Raw genomic sequence first — 16,482 nt, 5'->3', positions numbered from 1 at the left:
CCGTCTCAAAAAGAAAAAAAAAAAAAAGATAAATTCCAAATGAGAAACCCAATTTGGGGCACATTTCCTAGTGTTTCCCTTCCCCAAGACTTCCTGGGGAAACGATATGTAGTAAGCCCATACGATTCTAAGAAGATGGTCACAGGAAATGTATCCAGATCTGCAGATAGGTGACAATCATTTATTTTTGAAATAAAAGCCCTGACAATGTCCTGCCCCACTGAGCCTAGGACTCACGGGCAGCAGAACCCAAAGGGACGCACCTGCAACCGAAGCCGGATTTTCTTCTCTTCATCCAACTCAGACAATAACTGTTTAATCTCTCGTCTGAAAAGCAAATGGCAATGAAATTAACCAAAATCCCAGACTTCCTTCATCAGAGATCAGAAATCTCTTATTATCACTACAAAATCCATCTGATCCTTTTTTACAAAGAAACTGTGGACAAAACATCATTATTTTCTTTGCATTGTTACTGCTTAAAATTTGTTTCAGACAGTAAGGCTCACCATTATTCTGGGGCCCCTAAAATATGTAGCCAGCAACTGGTGGGTGCGGAAGTGATCTTTGAAATCCCTTAGTCCAAACTTCTCTCAAAAGGATAAGATGGGGAAACTGAGGCCCAGCGTGGTGGCCTGACTTGCCCAATTACTAGACTTCACGTAACCTGTCAGAATATGACAGGTTCATATTCTGTCATCTTCCCCATAACCATTCCTTTATTACAAAATCACTGGGCTTTAAATGTACTTATTATAATTTTTTTTTTGAGACAGGGGCTTGCTCTATTGTTCAGGCTGAAGTGCAGTGGCACGATCACAGGTCACTGCAGCCTCAACCTCCCAAACTCAAGCGATCCTCCTGCCTCAGCCTCCTGAGTAGCTAGGACTATAAGCGCACACTACCATGCCAGGCCAACTTTTAAAATTATTTTTGTAGAGATGGGGGTCTATGTTGCCCAGGCTGGTCTTGAACTCCTGGGCTCTAGCAATCCTCCTGCCTTGGCCTCCCAAAGTGCTAGGATTACAGACATGAACCACTAAGCCTGGCTCTTCTTGTAATTTTTATTGCAGATGTTTTTACCACTCCATATATATTTCCTTTATTTTATTTATTTATTTATTTATTTTCATTATTATTATTTTTTGAGATGGAGTCTCACTCTGTTGCCCAGGCTGGAGTTCAGTGGGGTGATCTCGGCTCACGGCAACCTCTGCCTCCTGGGTTCAAGCGATTCTCCTGCCTCAGCCTCCCGAGGAGCTGGGATTACAGGCACACACCACCATGCCTGGCTAATTTTTGTATTTTTAGTAGAGACGGGGTTTCATCATGTTGGCCAGGCTGGTCCCGAACCCCTCACCTCAGGTGATCAGCCCACCTCAGCCTCCCAAAGTGCTAGGATTACAGGCATAAGCCACCACACCTGGCCTATTTCCTTTATTTTCAATAGGGTTTTTAATTGCTGAAAGCTTACTGGTATGTTTTCATGGATTCTCACAAAATCCTACACAGTAAGTCCCAAAAACTTGGGGGTAAAATAATTGGAGTAACGGTATGGCAATCATGTCTTAGAGAAACTGGCATGACTTAGGATCCACGGCCTAATGCCCTTTCCAACATGAAAAATAATGAAGTGCACAGCACTAACCATCCCACAAAGTTAGGGCTCTATACTTAGGACACTGCAACCATCCAAACACTGGGCAGAGAGCTGTCCTCCATTTTCAGGTATCCAACCCTCCATTTTACATGCATATTTTTACAGACTGGATTGGAAAATCAAGAAACAAAGATGCCTGAGACACCACAGTAAAATAAGGTGGAAGTTATATTGCATTTTCTCACTTCGGATGAGCACGATGATGGTCCCTATTCTCTGGGGCAGTGTCCCAGCTCTGCTGTCAACATACTGGGTTTATATCACAACGAATATGAACCAGTTGTGATTCATTACTGTATTTATTTAAGCACACATCATGCACCCATATCTCAGTGGGTACTACTTAGGGATTAGGAAGGAAGAAGGTGAGACTCCAAGCAAATGCTCCAACCCCAGGAGACTGGCAGGCAAAGCCTCAAGCAGTCCAGCTGTGGGGAGTTAATTGGGGAAAGCAGTCCAAAGAAAGTCACTAAGTCTTGAACTAGTGAAATGAAAATGAGCGTAAGTCTATGAGGAGGAAGAAACACAGGGGAATTGACAGAGAAAAGCCAGAGAAAAGCAGGGAGGTGAGAACCAGCTTATTTGGGGATAAGGAGAGCTGGTGTGGACTTGAGTTGAAGGCTAACAGGAAACTGACATGAAGAACTAATACAAGAGACTAGTAGGGACCCACTGACCCTGGGCACGAAGGCCAGACTGACGTAGGCAGCAAAAGGCAGGCTTTGGAAGAGAGGCCACTGTGGGGTGTTGACTCAAGAGATGTTGGCCGGGGAAAGACAATTCCCACCAACTATTTGCAGGCTTCACAGTGGGGGAGAAACATGGTGTGGCAGCCCGGAAGCACAGGGCATTTCAGATGTTGCAGGCACCTCTCAGAGGGTCCAAACGGCTAAAGCCCTGAATTCAAGCCAGTCTGATGCCATGATGGTCCTGTTCAGAAGGCAATAACCAATGCTCTGGGGTATCCTGGGGCCTCTGGGATGTCCTGTCTAGGAAAGGGACACAGGTCACCTGGACGTGGATGGGGCCTTTGGGTACCCAAATGAGTAACCTCCAGAGCCAGATAGGAGCTGGGGACTTTAAGGGGTTAGAGGTAGCCTGGCTGGCCCCAGGATTCCTTCTCAAGTACCATCTGTCAGTCCTGTATATTAATCTGATGGATCTCTTCCAGGCTGGGGTAAGTCCAAGAGGCTTCAATTCCCTCCCAGCCTGAGTGGAACAGAACCCGCTTAGAGCCACATTACTCAAAGCGAATTCCATGGAACCCTCATCCTAGGATGCTCTGGAAAAAAAAGGTTCTGTGATTAAGCAGGTGTGGGACACCTTGCATATGCTATCCTCTCCATCCTCCCAATGCAAAGCGAAGGCTCTGAAGAGCCCTTCAGAAAAGAACTTAAGTTTGCTTAACCCAGTTATCCCCCCAAAGTGACCACAAAACACATTAGGGCCCTCAAGCCACGTAGAGGGAGGCAGGTGACAGGGCTTCTGCTGACCTCAGACTGGCAGAGGGCTTCATCGCTGTAAGTCTCTGGCTGCATCTCCTGTCACCACCTCAGGCACCTCCAATCCAAGGAGGCCAGTCATCTGGGGATGTGTTGACCTCACTAGGCTGCCCCGTGTGGCCAGGAATCAACATGATGTTTTCGCTGCTGGAGTAGTGTGCTCTTGGCAATCCTAAATCATCGTTCAAAATCCTACCCGGGAAATAACTCTTTGAGGTACCTCCCTTGATTCTCTCAAGAAACAGCTAACTGATCCCTAAACTCCTCGAGCCTCAGTTTACTCAGAGCAGTGCCTCCCTACTTTTTTTTTTTTTTAGACGGAGTCTCGCTCTGTCACCCATGCTGGAGTGCAGTGGCGCAATCTTGGCTCACTGCAACCTCCTCCTCCTGGGTTCAAGCAATTCTCCTGCCTCAGCCTCCCAAGTGGCTGGGATTACAGGTGCAAGCCACCACGGCCAACTAATTTTTTTGTATTTTTAGTAGAGACAGGGTTTCGCCATGTTGGCCAGGCTAGTCTCAAACTCCTGACCTCAGGTGATTCACCTGCCTTGGCCTCCCAAAGTGCTGAGATTACAGGCATGAGCCACCATGCCCATTCTCTACTTCTAATCCTCCTATGGGCTTTGTCATTGCAAACCACATCCTGGATGATAATGATGTATGATACTTATTTTTGTGTCCAGGTCTTTCTCCTCAACAAAGTGCTCCTTGAGGATTAGAGATGTGGCGAGAGTGTGTGTACAGCCATGCAGGAAGAAAGACCCCCACTGCCCCGCCCCGCCCACTGCAGTCTCATGGTGAGAACATCTTACTGAGTGTAAAATCTTGGGCTTCAAGATTCCCTACATCTTCTTCATACATTACTTGTACCTCAATGCAGGCCAACTGCTTCATCTGGCAGCTAAGTGAAGAAATTGCCATTTTTCTGTTGCAAGAGGAAAAGCTAGCTGTTGAGCTTATTTAAGAAGTGGTTCATGTACATACTGTATTTTATGGGGGATTTAAATGCTTTTCTTCTTAGCAGCCTGCTGAGAGCATCAGTCCCTGCAATGGACTCATCCCTCTATGCCCCATGGCCAGCCCGTGCCCTTCCTGCACACAGTAAGTCCAGCAAAAACATGCAGCAAAATTTAGGTATAAATTAAGACTCTCGGGGTCTACACGCACTCCCACCATTGCTGCCACCATCACCGGGGAGACCAGGCCCGCCCTCCAAGGCAGGCTGGGATCCATGCTTTCAGAACTAGGTGCTGGCCTGGCAGAGAGCAACCTGGGTGACGGCCCCCAAGAGTCCCCAGGCACTCACTTCTGCTGGTCCTTCATGGTCTCGATGATGCTCCTCAGCTCGCGGACCTGTGTCCTTAGCTCCTCCACGGCCGCCTGGCTGCTGGCCGCAGGCTCCATCTTTGGTTTTCCTTCCGTGCCGAACAGAGACGGGGAGTTGGCTCTGTGTCCAGCTGTTCCCAAAGAGGATGACAGGGGGGAGGGCGCCGCTGAGGACAGAGGGGCTGGCCCACCGCCACCTGCTGCCATGGTCCCTGGCTTGGGCGGCAGGGATGCTTTGTTGTCAGACACCTGTGACGAGGGAAGGCAGGGAGGGTTCAGGGCCGGGGATTTGTGTGCTGCGTCTTTGTCCTGGTTAGTCAAACTCTCCGTTAACACCACTGTCCCCGCCTCTCTCCACACACTCCATTCACTTGTTCCTTCATCCACAAGCCACCAAGGGCCTGCTTGGTACAGGCATTTCCCCCTTACTCACATGCTGCCTTCTATGTATTTTAAATGTGACCTTCTTTCTGGACAGAGAGTTTCCGACTGGTTCAATATACACATTGAGATGCCCAACTACTTGCCAGGCACCACAAACTCTGAAGTGAACAAGACATGCCTTAATAGGCATTCTCCTGGTCTCCAGGGAGCTCAGAACCCAGTGGGGCGCAGACAGACAGACAGACCAACGCACTGAGATGGGGGGACGACTGCATAGAGGGAGGTGAGCATACAGAGCTCCAGAAACACAGAAAAGGGGCCAGCCATCCAGACGGGCAGGCATCGCAAGCAGGTGCTGACAGTCCCGTCTTGGAGGAGGACCAAGAAGTAGCCAGAGGAAAGGAGGGGCGCTTAGAGAAAGAAGCTGCAGCGGGAGGGAACACGCCAGGCAAAGGTCTAGAGACCGCAGAGAAAAATGCATTGGTGGGAAGTACTGCTAGACCGTCAAAGGGGGCAAGAGAGGGCCTTGGGGGCAGAGCTAAGGCTGGGAAGTACAAGCGGCTAGGTGAAAGGGTGAGAGGAGGGCACACGGTGCTGAGGACCATGCTGGCTGCAGAAAGGCTGAAGGGTTGGCAGATGTGGAGCTGGAGAGAACTGCTGGGAGAGTCTTACACAACGTAAGCTAGAAGCGGTCAGGGTTGGACCCAGGCAGTGGCTAGGAGGATAGACACAAGACAACTTTGAGTGATGTGGCAAAGGCAAGCACAGCCGACATAGAGCACCAGGCATTGTTCCCAGTGCTGGGGGCAGGAGTGGGCCAGGAGGATGGAGACCCTGCCCTCATGAAACAGACGCCTTGTGAGCAGGGAGATGTGGTCCTGGACAGGAAGCAGAGGGTGGAGGAGGAAGGACAGATCAGGGACCACGGGTGTGGTGCACACACCAGGCATCGAGATTGTACCTTTCATGGGAGAAACAGCAGATTGAAGAATCAGATAATGATTTCCGTTTTTGACACATTGGATTTTAGGAGCCCTCAGTGACTGGGAAAGAGGGGAGGAAGAGGGGATGAAGCAGAAGACAGGCCTGGAGGAGAGTCCAGAAGGAACGAAGTGGTTGCATGCGTGGGTGAAGGGTGCTGAGAGGAAAACTGGGTGGAGTCCACTTGGTGGAGCCAGGGAGACAGAAAGCTGCTCCTGGCAGATGAGCACCTGGATGGGAGGTGAAGGTGTGGCCTGCAAGTTTAGGACTCTCTTTCCAGAAACTTGGTTAAGGCAGGAAGATGGGAGAGAGGGAGCATGCTCATGCGGAAGCTTCAGGGGGAGGTGGGATCAGGGAAGGGCTCTGTTCACTTTCCAGGACTGGGGAGACCCTAAGCTGCACGATACGCTGAGAGAAAGAGCCAGCGAAGGGCCAGGCTGAAGATGGAGGAGACTGGCGGGGGAGGCCTGATGGAGAAGTGTCCTGAGGAGGCCAGGAGGGCCGAGGAAGAAGGACAGTCATGGGCGAGAGAGAAGAGGGGTGCCCAGTAGGCCCCTGGGGGAGAAGGCACCAACAAGGGAGCTGGGAGGCAGGTGGCGAGGAGGGAAAAGAGTGGGACAGGATGTTGGGAGGCGGGGGCGATGAGCAGCAGGGCAGAAGTAGAGGCTGGTGGTGAAGCTTGGCAACGCGGCCGTGAGACTCCCTCCAGCAGCAGGTACCCAGCAGGCTACCCCAGCGCAGGAGCCAAAAGGGGCTTGGCTGGCATGGCGAGGAGGCAGAGTCTGGATTCAGGCTGTGCTAGAGGGAGAGACTGGGCAGAGAAAGCCAAAAGCAGATGGGCCATCATTCCCAGCCTCTCTGCTCGCCTTTTTTCTGCCAAGTTACCATTGAGGAAAAGTGCTCTCTGCTGCCAGGAATAGCGCTCCGCCAGCCTGTGCATTATCATTAGTAGGAGTCAGAGTAAGAGGGAAGAGGAACTGACGTTTCTGGAGCAATGATCACATGCCGGACACCGGCTAGACAATTTGAGCAACGATCGGTTGGCACAAGCATTTTACCAAGCAGAAAACTGAGGCTTAGAGAAGTGGCTGAGTAGTTCCCCAAGACTCATAGGTAATAACTGGCAGAACAGGGGATCAATTCCCTATCAACTGGATCCCTCAAGTCCAGCACTGCGACTGTGGCTGCCTCAGTCTGAAGATTTGCACTCTCCTGTCCTCTCCTTTGCTTGTCACCTATTCCTGGGCTTATGCCTTTTCCTGTTGCCCATCCTGCATCCTTGCGGACCTCCCATACTCCTGTGACCCACCAATGCCTTTGCACTGACTGACTTCCAGACACTTCTTGAATCAATGCTTCTCTTGGCATTTCCTATATGACACGCTCTCCCGGCCCATTTCGGCTACTTAAAGCCCTCACAGAGTATAGGCCACCGCCCTCCTTGATCAAATTAGTTCAAGTGGAATTTCTAGAAGCACTGAAGAGCACAACATGACAACTCCGGGGAAGTGAAATAGGCTAATGGGATACAACTGTGTAAATCAGAACCACGAAAACCCACTGTCCACCAGTAGATGTCACTGTAGAGACACCCCAGGGATGTCAAATGAAACTATACCTACGGTCACCAGAAAAAACGGGTCTAAATGCAATTTCTGCAGATGGAATCCTTTTATAAAGAAAGAATGCTTCGGTTTTTGAATAATTACAACTGATCTGTTGTATAGGATCACGTTTTGCTTACTGTATCAGATTTTTCAGAAAATCTATACATGTAAATTCTTAAATCTATGGAGAAGGAAAATTCCACGGTAACCTTTGATTTCTTCGTGCTATTCCTGCTTCAAGTGACTATAGTTTTCTGCTTTTAGACAGAAAGAAGTTGCTAATATTCAGAGAAAATAATTCCAATTGACTTGGTTTTCTTAGTGGGAGAAAATGGAATTTTAAAATCTTGGTTCGTATTCACAGGAAGAAAATTTGCACAAGATGCTCCTCAAAAGTTACATGCAGTAGCTAAAAGTTAAATGTCTTCCTTGTTTCTCATAAACTAATAAAGTATCTGTACTATTCTCTGGGCATGGAATAAAATTAAAGTGTTTTTAGACTATAAATTTATCATAGAATGTGACTCCAAATCAATTTTCTTTAAGAGACCACATTAGTTATTTATATTTATGATCTTCCAACTATAATTTGTGACCAGCTTTGAACATAAAAGACAAGATCTGTGGGCAGAGGGCACAGCATTTAATATATTTAATGTCTTCTCTCTAGATGCCTCAAGGCTTTTTAAATTGTTCTGGTTGTGGTGATGGTGGTAGTGTGTGAAGGTATTTGTGAATGTGTGTGTGATGGTATGAAGAGGAGATCAAACCACAAGAGAACAACATGGGAAATAAACAACTGAACTTGTATCTCAGGGATTCTGCCTAGTTTCGGAGACTGCAACATGCCTTGGGGATTTTGATGAGTAACAGAATCGCTGTCACTGAAGAATGACAAACACCTGCACTGTTTGTGTATCTTTGTTTGGTTTATAACCCATCATTAGCACATGCATGAAATGACAGGGACACCCTCGCCATGGCTGGTGACTCACTTGGGATATGGTAACAGTCTTGGAAGTTTTCTTTGACGCATCCACTCCTCTGTGCGCAAGTGAAATGTGTTCCTCCTTATCCTCTTCGGGACATGGGGAGTCGAAGATATCAGGGCTTGAAAGGGATGACTGATAAAGCCAAAAGAAAATGCTTTTGTCAGAATTACACCTTAGCTGACACCACTTTCGTTAATATAATGCTGTATGCTTTCCAAAGCACTTGACACTGCTATTTTGTCTTCTCACGATAACCCTGTGAGGCAAAAAAGTGTGCTGTTATCCACGCGCTCAAGTCACATAGCTGATTAGTGGCAGAACTGCGACTAAGAAGCAAGGTTTCCTAAACCAGGGATCTTGCCACTGATGTCCATCAATCACTTCATCCTTGCAAGCATCCATCGTCCATCCTTTCCTGCTCCTTCCTCTAAACATTTGCTACCATGTGCCAAGCAGTGAGCTTGTACTGCAGACTTAGTGACATGCCGCACAGGATGCCTGCCCTCACAGGGCTGACAGTCTACCAGGGAAGAACACACAGGTCAACAAGAGGCTGCTCTAATCTGCCTCTCCTCCATTCCCTCCTCTTCCTTTTCCTTGACCTTTTCCATGATCACTAAATCTGCTGCATACGGAAGTGCCCTAAAGGATGTGTCTGAGAGAAAACCATTTCCAGGGATAAGGGCTCACCAGGCTTGTGGTCCAGTGACCAGTGTTTCCTCAGCTTGAGAGCACAGCCCTGCTCGCTAGTGCAACAAGCTCATATCTCCTTTCGTACCTGCTGCTAAATCTCTGCCCTCATTATTGCTGACAGTCAACATTCATTTTGGAGTCTGTATTGCTATAGTATATTTACAGAATGGCAGCATCTTTTGGTAAAATATAGGACGACACCCCTGTTCTTTCTGCCTCACTGTGAAGATCACTACAAAGATAAAAAAGCCAGATGAGGCCAGATGCAGTGGCTCATGACCGTAATCCCAACACGGGGATTATGAGGCGGGAGGATCTCTTGAGCCCAGGAATTTGGGACCAGCCTGGGCAACATGGCGAAACTCCATCTCTACGAAAAATACAAAAATTAGCCAGGCATGGTGGTGTGCACCTGGAGTCCCAGCTACTCGGGAGGCTGAGGTGGAAGGATCACTTGAGCCCCGGAGGTCGAGGGTGCAGTGAGCCATTGACATTGCACCACTGCACTCCAGCCTGGACAAAAGAGTGGGGACCCTGTCTGGAAAAAAAAAAAAAATTCTGGACCAATTCACTGGAATTCACTTGGTCACAGATGATCACTGGGCTAGAATTTCCCTATTTTGGAACAAAGCAAATTAAAATAAGAGTTCCTATAGCAAGGAATCCTTTATAATGAAGAATCTTCCACAGATCTCTTTCAGCAAGCTCATCTTCAGCTTCATCTCTATGCTTTCTACCCTGGTGGTAGAAAAACAGTCCCATTTAAAGTCACCACTTGGCGTCATTATAGAAAAATTACACCCAAAAATATAGTATGTTTTCTTCTGTTTACTTAAGGCAGAAACCTAATGCATTTTAGGGAATTTTTAAGCAAATTTTTCAATTTAACAGGTTTTATTTGTTAACCTTCATTTAATCTGAAAATCCAATTACCTAGAATAACGTTTCCCCCACCACCAAGCCTTCTTATTAATCTAGGCTTAACTGCTTAGCCACCATACCATGCCTGAATCCTCTCATTTTGAGATTTTATTCAAAAAGCCAGTTCCCTCCATTACAACCTAGGGTTCATGAGCTGCCAATCAAAGCTTGCTCTTTGAGTCCTATAAACATAAAGAACTTCAGCTAGGGTCAGAGGCCCCAGGCTGGGGAATCATGACTGGTGCATTTCCTCCATCATTTCCCCCAGTGACCTTTGAGGAATACGCCCATATCCACTAAGCCTCCACTTGCCTATGAAAAATCCACAGGTGCTAACTGAAGAAGAGTAAATAGGAATTCAATGTACACATCCAAGTAGGGATGAATGGGAATGAAGAGAATATAATATTTATACTTTAAAGCACAAATATATCCTTTTGTTTTAAGTCTGCAAATGAAATCACTTCATATAAAATGCCAAACTTCGAGTCATTGTGCCGTAAGCTTCCTGCAGGCAGTGACCATGTGCTTTTCATTCCAGTTGTATCTTTGGTACCTGGCACAGTGCCGAGCCCATAGGGGATAGATGTCTATAAAGAGTTGTTGAATGAATGAACAACTGTGTAGTCCGAAGGCAGTGAAGATGATATGTCCTCACCACATCCCCCAAATACATACGAACTCTCAGGCATGGGATGTATGGACCAAAGGTGGGACAAGAGATGGTAATTTAAACCTTTCTGTAATTCTGGAAGTCACAAGGCTCTCTAGACCTTGAAAAGTTGGGAAGAATTTGGAAGGAAGACAAAAATGATCAAGGATTTACAGAGAAGATGGAGGAGGTAGGATTGAAAAACAAAATATAGAGATACTAAGAACCAACTAAACAGGTCGTGGGTATAAGAGGGGTGTTGGGGTGGGGTGTGAAGAGGTGAGAGGGAGAAGGGAAAGAAGGTGGTGTTGACAGAGAAGTCTGTATAACAATAAAAAAGTCAGCTACTTTTAAAAGTGTTTCACCCAAAAAGTTGTCAATGCAGTTAGGTTTTTCATACTAAGAGGAAAAATAGGATGACTCAAACCATACTTCCATACTCTAGATATGAGAGAAGAGGTTCCAAGGAAGTGACATTCTTTTTCTTCTAAATGATGACACCTTAGGTGGGATCAGTGATGACATGAAAATAGGAAGTGTCCTGGGAAACCTGCAAAAGGTTAATTCCTTGGTTTATCTGGGTAGAGGTTATAAGGACTTAGACTCACTGGAACAAGGCAATGTGCTATATGGAAATAAATAGAGAGAGAGAGAGAGAGAGAGAGATCGAACTTATACACAAACACAACTTGTGGAAGGTGAGCTTGGAGGGGACAGAACAACCTGTGGCAAAAGCAAAGCATACATTTCCCTTTGACCCACTTCCAGAAAATTTTTACCCAAGTCAATAATTTTAGAGCAGCATCAAGATTTTTCTGCAGTGGCATTCATTTGAGTGTTGTTTATAATGAGGAACTGGAAACAACATAAATGCCCAATAACAATACATTGGCTAAACGCTCACATACTCATAGGTTAGAAAAATGGGCAGCCATGAAATGTGATGTCAGGGAAGAATGTGTCATGACTGGGGAGAAAGGCACACAACAGAAGAGGAGAAAAGCAAGTTTCACAACGATGCGTACTACGTAATCCTATCTGTGAAGAAATAATTTTATATATACAAATAATTTTTTTTTAAAAAAGCTAAGGCTGTATAACAAAAAGTTAACGGTTCTTTGCACTGGGGAGCAGGATTACAGATCACTTTCTTCTTTACACATTTTGTAGTTCAAATTTGGTACAATAAACGTGTAATAGGTTTGCAATAAAAAGTCATTCAAAACGACCCAAACAAAAATCTTCTATGGGTTATCCTGAGTGTTCCAATCAGTCTCTCCTTCATCACCAGGTGCCTCATATGTTTGAAAACAATCTCCTGAAGGTCTGTGTGGTATTCTGTGGAGGGGTACAGGCAACGGGGATTTGAGAGAGAAAGGTTCGGCTGCTGCCTGGCGCTATATAGGAGCAGATCTTTATTTAGTAAAGTTTTGTTTTGTTTACACACCAAGCCAGCCTCATTCTCCTCTCCCCACCCATAAAACGTGATTTTTTTTCTTACCCATTTCATTTCAGGTTCAAATAAGAATCAGTCTGGAAGGAAAGAAAAGGAAAGTGGGGATACGGAGCACCTACCTTGCTGGCAGAAACACAAAGAACAGATAGAAAGAAATGCCGCTCAAGTCAAGAAGACTGAAATCACTTTTGGTTGGCAGTGTATCTCATGGCCTCCCTCTCCCAGGGTGTCCACAAATCGGCTTAGCTAGAGTTTCTAATCTGTCCTGCTTTTCCGCTGTAGAGAAGTAAGGGGACATACAGTTTGAGGAGACACTTACAGATGTGAGGGACTGGGACGGAGGCCGCCTCCCTGTAGCTTTTGGTCTGCTTGTGGTCGGATGACTGAGTTTCTCAGTAGATGATACCACGGAGTCAAAACCTTCTAAGTCTAAAACAAAAGTAAAACAGTTTTAAGAGCCAAAATAGGAGCAAAGACTCTTATGATATGTCATAAGCACCTCTCTTCCTCAATAATAATACTTTCTGTCTGGATTACACTTCATCTTTTACAAAGGCTGTTTACGTCCTTTGGTCATTCAATAAACAGGATTCAAACTGAATGGAATAATCATGTCCTTCTTAGTTTAACAAGCTATTGCATGGAAGAGAGAGAAACAGGATTTTTCTTTTTCCCTTCTACAGCTATATCCATAAATCTTTAAAAAGCTACAGAAAGAGGATTAGAGGAAGAATCCTCTTTTTTCCACAAATCCAAGTCCATTTTAGTAGACAGAACACTCTGGCAGTCTCGACACAAAAGGCAGTTATTACAAGGTACAACAGCCACAAGCGAGTGGATGCCGGTCATTGATTCCAAAAGACAAGAAGAGATGGCAGTCCTGCTCCTCTGCACTTGTGACTGGTCTAGAGGCAGCTATGTAGTCCAATTTGAGTTACTGAGCAATATAGGGCAGTATACTGAGAGCCTGTGGGAAACAGATTTTTCTCTCTGTCCAGAGAGAGGCAAGTGAGAAGGCCTTTTGTGCTGCTGTTCCTCTTCTTTCCTGCTTGGGATGCTACTGTGTAAGGACAGGATGTCTGGAGCTGTGGCAGCCATCTGGTGACCATGTGGCCATCTAGTCACAGGATGGCAAGGCAGAAAAATGGAAAATGTTAACTGACAACCCCGATGGGTTGCAACCCTGGGATGATCTAGTGCCCAGACTTCTTGCCATGTGAAATTAACAAACGCCTGTTATTTCAGCCAGTTTTAATCAGATATTCTTTATTTGAAGCTAAAAACATCCTAACTGCCATAACTGCGGCTATACTGGTCCAGGACAGAGAAGTTAAAAAAAATGATGTGCATTTCCCCTCACTTTATTTTGGGGATAATTCTTTTGCTGATGGTTATAATAAGTGATCTGGCTGTATGACAGCTTTATTCTATTAATGAACAGGCAGGTGTTATCTGCAAACTATTTTCTTTAGTAGAAGATGCAAAATCAAGCACAAGTCACTGGTCAGGAGAAGCCATTAAATTACACCTGGGATTATATTAAGTGACATTATCCTAGCACCTGATGATAACTCCTCTTATCAGGGCAAGGCAGGTATAATGAAAGGTTAACCATCCGCAGAGATGGCACAAAGGAAAACATCAGTGGTGCTCTGAAGCCAAGAGGGAGCCCATCAGCATCCAGTACCTGAATGAGGCTCATAAACACCCATCTCTCTAGCTGGGCTCAGCAGGGTGCCAGGAGGGCCCTGGCCAGGGGAGGGCAAAGATTCCCCCTGCTAGAATGTGCTTCTCCAGTCCTGGCTCACTAAGCTGACCCCTCTCAGGGGCCTTCCCTTTAAGAGAAACTTATTATTATTTTTTCTTTCTTTCTTTTCTTCCCCTCCCTCCCTCTTTTTTTTTTTTTTTTTTTTTGACAGGGTCTTGCTCTGTCTCCCAGGCTGGAGGGCAGTGGCACAATCTTGGCTCACTGTAGCCTCAACCTCCTGGACTCAGGTGATTGTTCCATCTCAGCCTCCCTACAGGCACGCAACACCATACCTGGCTAATTTTTGTAGAAACGGGGTTTTGACATGTTGCCCAGGCTGGAGAAACTTATTTTCTTAAAAGGTTCTCCTCCAGACTCTACCCTGGGACTCTCCTCTACTGAGTCCATGTTGTCTAAAATGAAAATTCCCCATTACACACTTGGATGGATGCAAAAAGCCACCATCTGACATGAACAACCCCCCCAATTCATCTTTTTAAATCACTTTCCCCTGATGATAAATGTAATACATGATGAGCGTATAATTTTTAAAAAACAAAACACGAAATTGTAACAACGAAAGAAAGTCAGCTATAATCTTACCACTTCAAGACAAGCACTGTTAGTATTTTGGTATATTCTCCTCCAGGCTTCTTTTCCTGTAGATAGTATAGCTCATATTATATGTAATATTGCATTCTGCTTATTTCCCTTAACCGGATATGCCCTGTCTCTAAAAATTCTTTGTAAATGTTTTAATTGTTGTTGCACTGCAATTAATCAACCCCATTTGTTGGATAGCTAGTTTCCAAATCATTTCCCCCTCCTATGGTTTACGGTTTTGGAAGAGCGCCGCACAAATATCCTTGCATGTTCTCTACACATAATGAGTTTAGCAGCTTATCCGTGCAGATCTCCAACTGTTCTGGAAGAAGGAAATAAGGCCCAGGACAGGGAGGTTTGTTGGGGGCCTGGCGGGGTGCTGGTTGGGGAGGACAGAGGCATAACGAGGGGCAGAGGAAGGCTCGGGGAGAGGAGAGAGGACAAAAACGCAAGAAGCAGATGCTGACTGGCAGCCAGTGAAGGAGATGGAAGAGGGGGCTGTTAAAGTTTCCAGCAAACAGGCAGCTGCCAACGGCCTTGGCTGGTAGCTACCAGGGGCAGAGCTGGACAAAGCTATATCATGGCTCTGTCCAGGAAACTAAAACAAGCTCAGGAGCAAAAACTGAACAGGATGAAGTGACTAAAGAACAACGAAAGGCTAATTAACACTGCTTCTCCAACTCAGCTGCACAGAGGAATCACCTGGACAATTTAAAAAAACAAAACACCACTGCATCCCAGGAACTGACTCACCCCATCTAGGGTGCATCCTGGGCACAAGCAGATGTCAATCTCCCCAGGGGATGTGAACATGCGGCAAAAGCTGAGAAGCACTGCTCTAGAAGAGGCTGGGGGCTGAGGGGAGGGAAGGGAGTGAGGATTTGGCCAAGCGGAGGAGTGGAGAGGCCACCAAGTGACTGAAGGGTGTTCCAGGGCCCAGTGAATAGAGAGCCTGCCTGGGCTCTCTAACAGTGGGTCCTCCCATGCTGGGCTGAGGAGCGCTGGCCCGATTTGGAGGGCCACAGAGGTGCTGGAGCACTTGACGAAAATGGTGGCCAAAGGCTCGAATGATTGGTGGCAGGTCAGACACACTGCAGCTGGAGCCAGGAAGAGGCCCGAGATGTGACCCAGCATAACAGTGGGGTGGGAGAGGAATGCAGGGAGCCAGGGGAGGGGATGGGACAGCTTTGGGCCCCTCTTAGGATGGACTTGGTAAGTCCACTTGTGTGCAAGGGTGGACAAGTTCACACCGGGAAACTTCTGCCAGGACTCCAGGGAGGATTCCATCTTTGCCATCCCCCGACCCTCCTGGGCCCACTGAATTAAGTCCACCGGGCAGTTTAGGATTTCAGAATGTGTGAGGTGGCAGTCTGTAATGAGTTATACTTTTAAAACAACCCAGAAGTGTGATGTCTGTCTCCCGCACTTAGGCTGTGAGCCCCAGGAGGGCAGGAACTCATACTTGTGCTCTCAAAGTCTAGAATGTTCCTAGGGAAAACATGCTGGTTCCTCTGTCAATAAAGGAACAAGCGAACAAATGAACAAACTATCTCAAGAAAAAAACCAGGAATGTAGCTTATAGAAGTGGCTCCTAGCGGGATGTGAGTAGCTTCAAGGCTGAAGAAGCATTCTCTGCTATGGATGCAGAGAAGGCGGAATGGCCCATTCTGTTTTACTGGTTGAGGTTTGCACTAAGAAGACCTATGCACAGTGAAGCCTGGCCACACTTACCAAGAGTCTCCAGGACATATGGCAGAGAAGACTGCTCTATTTCTGTCACTCATGAGTAAGAGGAAGGTCCGAATACCTCAGGGGAAGCCACTCTTAACCTCTTAATGCATATATATATTATATATATTATATATTAAAATATAATATATTAAATATTATATTTAATATTTAAATATAATATCTAATTTAATATTTAATATTAAGTGAGTAGGGATGCACCCAACCCA

General features: G+C 46.3%; 1 protein-coding gene across 1 annotated transcript in view; it reads right to left on the bottom strand.

The window, feature by feature from the left end:
- LOC129532896 (SH3 domain-containing kinase-binding protein 1-like) overlaps window positions 1–16,482 on the bottom strand; it is a 51,878-nt gene that overhangs the window by 2,046 nt on the left and 33,350 nt on the right. Inside the window, exons 4-7 of the mRNA XM_063702934.1 lie at window positions 12,494–12,603; window positions 8,456–8,584; window positions 4,469–4,737; window positions 264–327 (exon numbers count right to left, since the gene is read on the bottom strand). Coding sequence (XP_063559004.1) covers window positions 264–327; window positions 4,469–4,737; window positions 8,456–8,584; window positions 12,494–12,603 — 572 coding nt within the window. The remainder of the gene's footprint in view (window positions 1–263; window positions 328–4,468; window positions 4,738–8,455; window positions 8,585–12,493; window positions 12,604–16,482) is intronic.

The sequence above is a fragment of the Gorilla gorilla genome, chromosome X (genome assembly GCF_029281585.2).
Source record: "Gorilla gorilla gorilla isolate KB3781 chromosome X, NHGRI_mGorGor1-v2.1_pri, whole genome shotgun sequence".
In the NCBI taxonomy this organism is placed as follows: domain Eukaryota; kingdom Metazoa; phylum Chordata; class Mammalia; order Primates; family Hominidae; genus Gorilla; species Gorilla gorilla.
This window is presented reverse-complemented; position numbering and strand designations above follow the sequence as displayed.